General features: G+C 43.2%; 1 protein-coding gene across 3 annotated transcripts in view; it reads right to left on the bottom strand.

The window, feature by feature from the left end:
- Window positions 1–11,906, bottom strand: part of PCSK5 (proprotein convertase subtilisin/kexin type 5) — a 265,589-nt gene extending 253,683 nt beyond the window's left edge. For all 3 annotated transcript variants that reach the window (XM_065745519.1, XM_065745517.1, XM_065745518.1), the window contains exon 1: window positions 11,274–11,906. In XM_065745519.1, the coding sequence (XP_065601591.1) occupies window positions 11,274–11,471 (198 nt within the window). In that variant the 5' untranslated portion in view covers window positions 11,472–11,906. The remainder of the gene's footprint in view (window positions 1–11,273) is intronic.
- Window positions 11,907–12,137: the final 231 nt, after the last annotated feature.

Raw genomic sequence — 12,137 nt, 5'->3', positions numbered from 1 at the left:
AGAAAGCTTTTCAGAAATTAAGTGCCATAACGTCCTTGCAAAACCAAACGATTAAAATATTGAAAATATATGTTAGGAGTAACTCATTCACTATTAAAACAAAAAATAGCTTCCCACAATGGAATGAAAACCTGCTGGAGTTCCTCTGGGGTCTGTGCAATAACATTTTCTGGGACCTATACTATTTCATGAAAAATGACAGGGAAAAGAAAGTGAGCAATGAGATGTAGATGTCAACTACCACCAACAATCACAAAAATAAAGAATACTGCAACTCATATGAAGTAGCTGAAAGATCCTGTAAATTTCAGTGACAACAAACAGCAAATTAAATCCAGAGTAGATGCATGCAGATTAACCTGATGTATACATCTAAAATCACATTAATATGAAGTATTTCAAGCTACCTAGTACCATCAAAGATTTTGACACTTCCAATACTGTATGCAGTCATGGTCCTTTCTATTCAAAGACAAAGAAGTATATTCAAGGTATAATGGTAGAGCTAACAAAGTTTCCAAGTGAGATGAGAAGGATACAAAACACCTTACGTATGAGGAATAAGTAAGCCAAGATTCTTCATTTTAGGGAAGAGATTACTTAGGGAGAAATGTCAGATATCCAAAAAATTAAGTACAGCTAAAGAAGAGTGAACAAAGATCAACTTTCACTCTCTCTCTTAATATCCATCAAAAACTGCTATCAGGAGTTAGGTCCAAAGCAAGCAGAAAATAAGTGGTTCTTCATACAGTGAAGGAGCAAATAAAATGATTCCCAAATAATATTGTGGATGCTGACAGTTTACTTTTATTTTAGAAACTGGACAAGCATCTGGATAAAAAAAATCAAGAATTTCTAAGTACAAAGAAACCACATCCACATCAGGAAGTCTCCTGAGCAGAAAACAGCCAAAGGGACTAAGGGGGAGAAGCATGAGATGGTTGTTTTATTCCCACAAACGTTAATTCGACACCATTGCCATAGACACTCAGGCTAGATGGATCTTCTGACTGACCCAAAATGGCCTCGTGTCCTTACAAGTCTTTGACTAAAGGCTGTTTACATGAACAAAAAATTATTGGAAATACTTCTCTCCATCCTAGATGTCATACAATAGAGGTGTAGTAACACAGTGTGCATTTTCTTTGCTGTTTGTTTTTAAGACATCAGGTTACTGTGTTAACATGCTTTAATAAAGAAAAAATTCTGTGAAAGTAAAATTTGTTCTCCTGCTTTATACATAGGGAAGGTTACATGCTACTGTTGATTAAGCTAAATGTTTTTAAAAAAAGAACATTATCCAGTTGTAGGCTTGAATTTCAACCACACAGCACTACTCAGTAACATATTCATTGCCCACTAGGCACTCACTCTTCGTACATATAAAGCTCAGTGTTTTTATTTCAGTTAGAACAAAATTGAGTACAGGAATGTAGTGAAAGTTTTAAACATAACTTGAAACATCTCTGTAACTTCACTTTGGCCCTGGAAAACAAACATAAATGAGGCATATTCCCTGTTGACACAAAAACATCTCTGAAAAATAAAAAGAAGAGTGAAAAGCCTTAACTTGATGAAAACTGGCCTTTTGCTGATGGATATCACTTACTTTCTTATAAACATATGCTGTCATCCTGAGAGCAGAGTCCTCTTATATGGAAGGGTCCATGGTGAGAATTTTTTCTTTCCTGATTGATTTAGTTCTGTATGATCCATGACTATGCCTGGCTAAAGTGCATTTTACAAATCTCATCTTCATCACACACCAACATGTAATCTGCAAAAATTTCAACAACAAACTTTTCTGACAAGATTTCACGGCATAGCACTAATACTGTTCTGAACTTGCCAGAGTTTAATTCTAGAGAGCTTTTCACTGCACAGATATCAATCAAACTGGGTCTAACATGTTTCCAAATACTTTACTGTCTTAAGCCATACAAACTTTGGCAAGTAGGTGTCTGTTTGATCATATATTTTTCTCTGTCTAGCAGGTGACAAGGAGCACCACAGCTCCTTGCTAAGGGTCAGATCATTTATTCAGCTCCATGACTGCCAGATGTATCTCTCTATTATGTAATTTTACAATTCACCATTTGGAAATGAAGTGAAAAATACACTGGTTAAACGCAGAACCAGAAAACACAGCTGTAAAACATGCAAGTGCAATACTGGAATTATCTCATCTGATAAATTTATGAAAATTATTTATTACATTGTATAAAGCAGTGGGGAGCCTGTGAGCAAACTGGCCACCTTTTCTGGTCAAAGTAAACACATTTCAATCAAAATACTGTAAAGGAGTTGACCATGAGAACTGGAAGCTAATCTTCTAACAGAAAATTAGAAGCTAGTGCCAAAAACAAAGACTGGTTCCCCTTGCAAATATGTTTGAGAAACAGATAAGCCACTTAACCGCATGAACACAAGTATATTGGCCATGGCAATACAAAAAACAAACAAACAAACAAACAAACAAACAAAAAACAGCTTTTCAGATGGAGAACAAGTAAAGAACTTACAAGTTTTAGACTTGCTTAAAAACCATGGGAAAAAAAAATTCTATGGATCTTCTAGGGGTTTAGAACAGCAATTGATAGCAATGGTTGATGGCACAGTCCCATACAATTTTCCTGTAATTTTCATTACAATGTTAGGTTTTGCAAAAGGCAAACTGTAGCTTTCTACAAGTACTACTTGATTAACTGTCCTACTCAAATTCCTGACACAGGGCTCAAGATTAAACAATGGAATAGTAGCTCAAACCTGTGTAAGTAACATCAGTACATCTAATAATTACTTTGGAGCAGTGAAAGACAGCCAACCAGAGTTCCTCTAGAAATGGGTTTTGGTCAGAATCTTCATTAGTGACCTAAATAGAGGCATAGGAAATATACCTATTAAAACATAACAGATGAAGATGCAGAGAGGATGTTAAAGTATACTGGGGTGCAGGAGGAAAATTCAGAACTTGGCAATCTGTAAAAGGAGGTCTGGAAAAATTCCGAAAGGGAATATGCACCTAAGGAAGAATTATCTACAGGACAAATTCAGGCTGGAGAACAACTGGTGAAGAATTTGGTAGCACCAGTTTGTAAGCAATAGCAGACCACAAGCTGAACTAAGTCAACGATGCCACATGGCTACTGGAAAGAAGTGGGCTACACGAAAAGCAGTGTTGTCCTTCAGATTCCTGAAAGAATCCTTATGCTTTTCTTCTCTGCAATGCTGTAGCAACAACTTTCTCAAAAAAAAAACAAAAACAGTGCTTCACTTACAAAGACGAGACAGAAGACCAAACAGCAAGATTGATCAGTGAAAGTATGACCTACACGAAGCAAAGGTAAGAGCTGGGCTTGGATGAAAAAAAGACGAAAATAGGCAGCAGAAAAATTTAACATTGTGACTTCTCTGATACTGCTACTCTTTTCATTCGTGGAGAAAGAAACTGCTTTGAGCTGAATGAAGACAATTGCAGCTTAGACTTCAGAGAAGTGAAGAGTGTAATGAGCTACTGCTATAATCAGCCGTGCCCTGGCACTATGGAACTTCTTCACTGGAGACATTTGAAAACTAGCTAAATATCTGCCACGAAAGACACAGACATAGCTGGCTCTCCTGGAGGACAAAGAAATGGACAAGCTGATCCCTAGAGATCTCCCTCACAAGCCCTTTCTACATTTCTACAGCTGCCAGTCATTAAGTACCAGATGTATGACATAACTGCTCTTTTTCATTACATATTTTACAGATTTCTTCCTCCATTTTCATCTAGCCTGGCCATTTACTTATACATTTTGTTTGAAAGGAGCAGTTCCCACAAACACTGCAATCTGAAAATTGGGTTTGCAGCTAATTGTTATTCTCAAAAGTATAATTTAGCGTGTTTTTGCCTAAGGGCTTTAAATAAAAAATCATCACATTATTTGTAGCCTGACTACTATGCTGTAAAACCAGATTCTCATCTTCCCTCATTTTACAACAGCATATGAAGGCTATTAGATTGCCTCTATAACCAGAATCCATTTAGCACATCCTATTCTTCATCCAGCTCCTAATGAAAACTCACGTTTAGTAGTAGGATGTTCTGCCCTCTCTCCCTCCTCTTTCTCGTTTTTAACTGCACTGACAAGAGAACTACTGCTAAGAATAAAGTAACTAGACATGGCATACCCTCTGTATGCTCCAGTATGTACTGGTTTTCTGGTTTTGTGTCATGTAAGCATTTGCAAGAATATTGTCTTGGTGCTTATATTTTCCAAAGATTTGTCTAGCTGGTGGTTATTCTCTACATGTCCCTAGATGTACTTTTTGTTGCCATGAGTAGGAGAGAATTCAATTTTCCTTGCTGTATCTCCTGCTGTAATCTGCATGTGCGTATAGCCTGGATTACACCTACCTCTCTTTGTTTTGTTTTTGTTTTTAAATACACTAGGTTCTGGCACTTTTATCTTTAGTTCTAAAGACTTCATTAAACTCACTGCAGATGTTAACTTTTGTTAAGAGTGCATTCTCTTTCAACATCGTGACTACATAGGCTTTGCTCTTAACTGTCAAAATTACTACTGTTCTGTAGCTGGAATTCTTCACACACAAAAGCCTACCACGCTTTTTTGAGTCATCCATGTGACATGGTGTAAATTATGGTAGAAAACTCTAACCTTTGATGTAGAGAACAACCTTACTTTAGGTTCTACATCTCAGATTGTTTTCTCTCTGCTGAATACTTTTCTATCTAACAATTTCTGCTACTTATGTATGTAAAATTTCCTTTTGCTTTTTTCCACCATGAACAGATATGAAAAATGGAAAATAACCTATTCTTCCTGAATAGTTGCTCTTATTGCACAGTATCTCCTCTATGCCACCACTGGCACTTCAGGTTTGTACTGAACTAATATTTATTAGCAATTTGTTTCATTTGCTGTCATTAAGTCTGTAAACTCACAATAAAAAATACCATTCAGCAAATCACATTAGCATTTGCATTATCTAAAAGATAAAATCAATTATTCTAACAGTGGCTTCTGGGCCATCCCTCAACACAGCACACTCAGATGTCTTTTCTGTAAATGTATTCCTCTCAGGCAGGGAACTGGAGGAAAAGGGTAGTCTGTCATTTGTAAAGGGTGGGGAGTAGGCCACTCTAACCTGGAAGAGATCAGAAAAGAAAGACTGAAGGAGGGGAAAGATGTGTTTTGGAAAAGTGCTGTCTCATCCTCATCCCTCGCCTAAATTTAAGGATGAAGAAGAAATAGAAGGAAATGCATTCCTACAGTAATTAACGCCACATTACACTCCCTTGTTGGAGGCACAGATGATCTATCACGACTTCTTCCATTCTTCTATCTCCTTTGGACTATCAGATATTTGTTTCTCATTCTCTCCTTCACCTTAAAGAAAACTAAAGAAACAACAGCCTATAGAAATGGACAAATCCAGAAAATGTCCATTATTTTGAAGCCCACGTTTCAAATGGCAAGGGACTCATGTGCCCAGCCTCCCAGAGATCCTCTTCTTTCATCTATATAAATAAAGTTGTCAGGGGAAAAAACATTATGTCAACAGTTCAAGAACACAAAAGCCTTCAGCATCAGAGCAAAGAGTAGCATTCCCAGCTTTTCAGATGCTTTGCAAGTCAACAACCTATAAGCTGATGCTTTACTCAGGCTATCAATAACATCTCAGCACCCAAACAAATTTAAATCCAGTGAGAAACCCTGTTTATAAAAAAAAAATGAGGAAAACCATGGCAACTGAGATGAAATATAAGTATACCTTAATTTTCATAGCTGTATCAAAAGAACGCTTTTTTTCACTTTAGTAACAACTCTTTGTGCTATCCGAACAGTCATAATATTTATGCCAATTCTACAAAATGCTACACATACTATATGCTTTAATATATTTAACCCTCAGCAGCTGCCAACAGTGGAAGAAGAAACTTTCTCAAAGGGCAGAGACCAACACTTTGCTCCAAAACAAACATCTGTTCAGTACAGCCACTGCAAGACAGAAGTGTAAAATGTCAGTAAGGAACTGCTAGGGGACAGGGTGTATCCCAAATTGCTCCATCCAGCATGTAACTTAGAACTCCTTGGCTGCTTTGCATTACACTACCTTATCACAGTCCCAGAGAGACTGCCAGCCCAGACTGCTTTATTGAAAGACAAATGTAAAGGGAACAGAGACGTTCTTACATAAGACAAGGATTCATTTGCTGGAGAAACTACAAATCACACTTCAAGAGTAGATCAAAAATGTCTGCAACAGGTGGTAAAAGGGATAAAAAAGCCAACACAAAACCTTATCTGTGCATGTAAATCATGATGTTACATGCTTGTGCTATTATAAAGTCTAGTGAAATGCAGGAGGCTTTCAGATTGATTCCTTTGTTATTTAAACTGACGTTTCACTGTATCTGCTTTACTGACCTTAATGCAGTTGTGGCTGTCACAGGAATGACACTAACAGTGAGCAAGTACTCAAGCCTGAAGTCACAGGATGGATCTGACAGCAAGGCCTACTGAACTAAATATCAGCTCAACGAGGACCTGCTTCATACTGCTGATACCTGTAGCGATTAAAATTGCTGTCTTTCAGGAAAGTTATCCTGGCCACTCATCTCAGTCAGCAAGCGGTTTTAGTGCATCTGTTCTCCTGATAAAGGGGGAATGGCCTTCCAAAGGAAACTGATTAACAGCTGATACAATAAGTGTACATTGTTGCTCTGCAGTTTTTCAAGCCATAAATGAAAAAAGTTAACTTATAAGTTACTAGAGCCTTAATAGGTTCACTGAAGGAATTCAAGTATCTTGGAGATGCTATACCTACTGCCAATTTCACACTGGTAGTAGTAAGGAAAATGCAGGATAAATGAGCAGTTCACTGAGCAATTTGCAGGAAACAAGAACCAGAGCATGCAGCCTGGAAAAGTACAGTCTCCCAGGAGTTAAAGGAAAACTCCCTTTCTCCATACACAGAGAAGGTGAAGCTTCAAATTTCTCTCACAAGCGGTGCAGACCACAATAAAAGTTTGAAAGCAAGAGGAGTACAGAAGCTGTAAGCTACATTCTCCACTGCTCACCAGCAGATCTCCGGGCCTTTTCTAATATATTTCTCATCCGTCAGTTTCTGAGTGACTTGTCCAATCATTCAAATAGACTTTGTAGTTTTTCTGTCATCACTATGGTAGTGAAAATAAACTTAATGGGTATTTCAAGACTCACTCAACTGGATACTCTCCAAATTGCACAAGCACCAAAAAAAAAAAAATAACCAGCAGTAAATTCTGTTTCTTATGAACAGAACATGCCGAATAGCAAAAAGAGGGACAAGGGACATTGTCTAATGCTCATACTTTAGGGTCTACCATGTGGTTCCCATTGACCAACTTAAGGCCCTCTTCCATGTCACATCTCAACAAAACACAACCCAAACACTGCATCCTATTAACAGTGTTGCTGCTAATCTACCCTAAACTCCTTCTCTCCCATAGCATCTAATATCCACAATCATCCAGAATTAAGAGGGTGGCTAGTAAGAATAACACTTTCAAAAACACTCTTCTGCTTTCCTCTATCCCTTTCAGCTTCAACCATGCAATTAAGTGTTGTCAGAATCCTCCTGTTTTGCAGCTGTTCAACTTTCATTTTTGTACACAATTTTACTACCTCTTCTCTGGGTCACTTGTATTAAGCTAGCTCTTTGGACCAGCCCAGTTTAGATCTTGGACTTAGCATTTTGGACTCCGTCTTCTTAAGGGTGAGCTCTCAAATTTAACTAAACTAGAAACATGTTCAATGCATATTACACTTGTTTTTTCATCCATTTCAGATTATTAATGGATGTGTATTTTTATGATGTTCATAATTACCTTCTTCAGGCAAAACTAAACAGCTTGCTGACACATTCAGCTTTAATCACTATGTTCCAGCTTACCTAAAAGGGATGTTATCTGCAAAACCAAAGTTTAACTGCCTGGCCTGAGCTGCCACAGTACGCAGGTGTGGAACATGGGAAGTCCTGTCTTTTACATAGAACTGTGCTCACCGGTTGTCTCTCTTCATGTGTTTTAGCAGAGAATTAGCTAAGGGTATGTCTTCCAACATCTTAACTCCAAACACTGATTTTTAAATTACTTGCAATTGTCTCTCAGTAATAAACGAAAGATTCTTACCCTTTCTCATGTTCTCTCATATTTCCTGTTACATGTGAAATGATGCCCTGATTTTCCAAACACCTGCATAAAGCCTGCCATGACCAAACCCCACTCACCAGTTCAGTCTACTCCTGACTTTTGTATTATTTATTTTATATTTATATTTATAAAAGGAAACTATCTTATTTCCTTTCCTTGTCTTTATCAAGTGATTGACAGCCTTGACAGAAAATGATCAACATTTCTCTGTATTTCTAAATTAGTAGCAATATAAAAGGGCTGCTCCAAAAGTAATACCTTCAATTTTATTACATTGACCCTTGATGTCAGAGGTTGATGTTGTTGGGATGGCAGTCGAGGCTGAACCTTCCCAACAATGTCCCTTACATACTGTTGTCATTTAACAGATGGCAGCAGAGGAGCAGTCTGACAAAATGGCACCCGACAGGGAAGTACAAAGGTATGTCACTGAACTCATCTCCTCCATGCAGAAAAAAATGGCACCCCCGCTGGCATTCATTGACACTTGCTAAGAATTTCAGCAGACTCAACAGTAGATGTGAGCACAGTGAGGCAGTGGGTGATACATTTCAACAGTGGTGACAGAGGCTCACCTCCACTGCTACAGATTTTCATAAGTGTGCCAGGTAGGATCTTGCCCGCTGGCAAAAAATGCATCAATCGTGGTCACGTGTTTTGTATCAGTGAATTTACTCTAGAGTTAGTGTGTTTTTGTCATTTAGATGGAAATAAATAGGAGGCATTACTTTTGGAGCCACTTACATAACTATCTTACACAGACTTTGAACCATACTTTTATATGTTAAAATACACATGCTCAGAATACAGCCACTCCAGTCTCTTCATGAACTCTGAATTCTTCGAGAATCCATCCTGTCTGGCAACCAGGTCAATCTGAATTAAATTGTATAGGACCCAGCTGGGAATTAAAGGACGCAGAGATTCATTGCAGGCTGACCACCAACACAGCAATGGCCATGGAAATACATTTGGAGATAATTTTGCATATAATTACCAGAATCTTAGAACTGGCCATCCTGAAAAGGTAGTCATGAAAGACTGTGTAAATGCATAAGACTTTGGACACGTATTGTACAATAGTAGAACTCTGAGCTCTTCAGAGGGGGGTGACAGCAAAAATACATACAGGAAGCGTGGTAGCATTTCCTTCTGTATGCCCAGCTTCTTGTGCATGAAGGCTGACTACAGCCAGAAGACAAAGAATCACCTATCAGTCTGGCTTACAACTTTACTGATGTTTTCTTACTCATACACACATCATTCAACATTCTGATATTACTCGTCTACTGCCATTCTCCCTGTCTATTTAACAGAATAACTAGAGATTCCCTTCACATATGCTCTTTTTATCTGCATATCCAGCAGTGTATTTTCCAGTTATTCATTATTTATAGTCTCTATTTTCTCTCCTTCTTATCTGTACACCTGATCAGTAATGCATCTATTATTAATACACAGAATTGTGCGCATGGCACCTCACTGACACATAAGGAGGCCACAGGTGCTTACTGTGTCCTTTCCTTCATTCAGCAGGAGGCTTGGACATGCCAGGTCTGTACAGGATGGCAGTCTCGAGCCTCACGGATGAGATGAGGAAAGGCAGAAGATAGAAGAAGGGAACTCTGCAGCCTGCCATCACTTGCTGCGGAGCTAGAAAGATCCAAGTAGGAACATGCAAATGTTGTTCCTGCATTCCTTCATCTTGTAAAAACAGGTTCAATTTTGACATGAAAAACTCCTTTTGAATGTTTGTGCCTCTGAGTGGAAGTAGCATTTCCTAACTGCCCACATGCCTCCCAAGGGAAGCTGGCACTGCCTGCCTAAGCACCTGCATAGTTTACATCAAGTGTTTTGTGCTGCCTGTGCCTCTTCTCAGCTTTTTCTTTGTAAAATATTTAGCTTGTGAGCAGCAGGACCGTCTCACCCAGACTAGCAGAGATAGAGAGTGGCTAACATGCACAATCCAAACTTTTGGGTCAGTGGTACAGCGTGTGGGAACTCACTTCACCACACAAACAGAACCAGAGCCACTTTGATCACCCTGAAGCCAAAGGCCTACTGTGTAAATGCAGCTGCGTTTGTGTGAACCTCAATGTGAGAAGAACTCTTCCACACCTATAAACGATCACTTCTAAACTTTTGACTCACGTGGTGAGTCTAAATGTGGCAATGTCTACACACATCGTGTGGCAGCACTGAACGTTTTTCAGGCACTACACACTGCGATGGTGACTCACGTTTTGAGGCTGTCAGAGAGTCGTGGATATCGGCCACGACCTCTGTCAGAGAAAGCGACCTCGGGATACGCTACCCAGCCGCGCTTGCTGCAGCAGCGGGGGCGGACGCAGCCACACGCGGGTGTTCCCCACCGCAGCCCCTAGATCCGCTTGATCCGAGAGCTCTCCCGCGTGTGACCTCGGCTCTGGCCGGCTTCAGGTGTGTTCCGCTGAACACCCGTGGGCTGCGCACAGCCCTGCTCCAGCATAACCGGGAGCTGGGGAGCCGGCGGCGGGGCTGCGGACCGAGCAGCGGGCAGGCGGTCCGGCCCGGCCAGCTCCCGCCCGGGGCAGCACGGAGCCTCCCCGGTCAGCGGCGCGGGACCACCCTGTCACCTCGCCTCGCCTCGCCTCCCGACACGGGAAGGGGGGGGAGGGGGGACCGGGACGCCCCCGGCGGCGGCGGCGGCGGCTGCCACGTCCTGGCGTCCGGGGACAAGAGCGCTCGCCGCGGGACGCGCCGCTCTCGTCTTCGGATTTTTCCGGCGGAGGAGGGGCGGGGAGCGCGAAGTTCGGCGCAGAGGCAGCGCGGCGGCGGGCAGAGCCCCGCTGCGGCCCCACGCCCCCGCCCCTCGGCCGCGGGGGCTCCGCGCAGCGCGGCCCCACTCCGCACCTGGCCGCGGAGAGGGCGCTGCGGCCGCCTGCGCGGCTCCGGCCCGGCGCGGCTCTGCCTACCTGCCCCGCGCATCACCTCCGCCGGCCGCGGGAGGCCGGGGTGGCGCGGGGCCCGCGGCGGGGGCCGGAGCTGCCCGTCCCCCGCCCTCCCGCTCGGAAGTAGTTGTAAGGAGGGTTACCTGTCCTATATTGATGTATCCGTATTTGCTAGCTATCCGGTTGGCCTCCGGCAGCCCCCCGGCTATCCGCACAGCCCAGTGGTTGGTGTAGAGACGCGTCCTGCAGGCGGGCAGCAGGAACCCCAGCACCAGGGTGAGCCGGCACAGAAGGTCCCCGCCGCCTCCGCCTCCCCAGCAGCAGCGGCGCTTCCAGCCCATCTTCTGCTCCTCCGCGCGCAGCCCCTGCAAAACTTCTTCCTTCTTCCGAGGCTCCCCGCCTCACCTCCAGGCGACAGCGGCGGCGCGTCCTCCGAAGTTAGCCCGAGGAAAAAACTAGAAAGAGCCCGGAATAGTGCATTGAACTGCCCGCGGTCAAGCGACGAGGGGCTGGGAATAGTTATTATGATCGGCAACGGGGTTCTTTGCCTTTGCCTTTCCCTCCTCCCGCTGTTCTTCGGGGATTAAGTAACTTGCTCGGAGAGCTTCCCGCAGTTCCCGAGCGCCAGCCTTCCTCCGCTACATGGAAGCCCTCTGGCTACGGGGAGGAGGCTCCTTCTCCCGCTCTCCTCCGCTCTGACTTCCCCCGCTCGTGCTCTTCTGCTTCTCGCTCTGCCTTCCCTTCCCCTCTTGCCCGGAGTCCGGGAGCACCGCGGCGGCAGCAGGCGGTGTGTGAGTGTTGGCAGCTGAGCGCCTCAGTTCACTCCGGCTCGGCCACCTCCCTCTCCCCTCCCTCCGTCCTCCTCCTCCTCGTCTCCACCTCCTCCCGCCCTCGCTCCCGCCCGCCCGGCAGCGCCGAGGGCCGGGGGAAATGGCAGCCGCGCGGGCCCCGCTCCCCGTCGCCCCCCGGCCCCGCACTTCCCGCGGGCGCCCAGCCCCGCGCTCCCC

The sequence above is a fragment of the Cyrtonyx montezumae genome, unplaced genomic scaffold (genome assembly GCF_038088225.1).
Source record: "Cyrtonyx montezumae isolate F1298 unplaced genomic scaffold, pur_monq_1.0 scaffold_36, whole genome shotgun sequence".
Lineage (NCBI taxonomy): Eukaryota > Metazoa > Chordata > Aves > Galliformes > Odontophoridae > Cyrtonyx > Cyrtonyx montezumae.
This window is presented reverse-complemented; position numbering and strand designations above follow the sequence as displayed.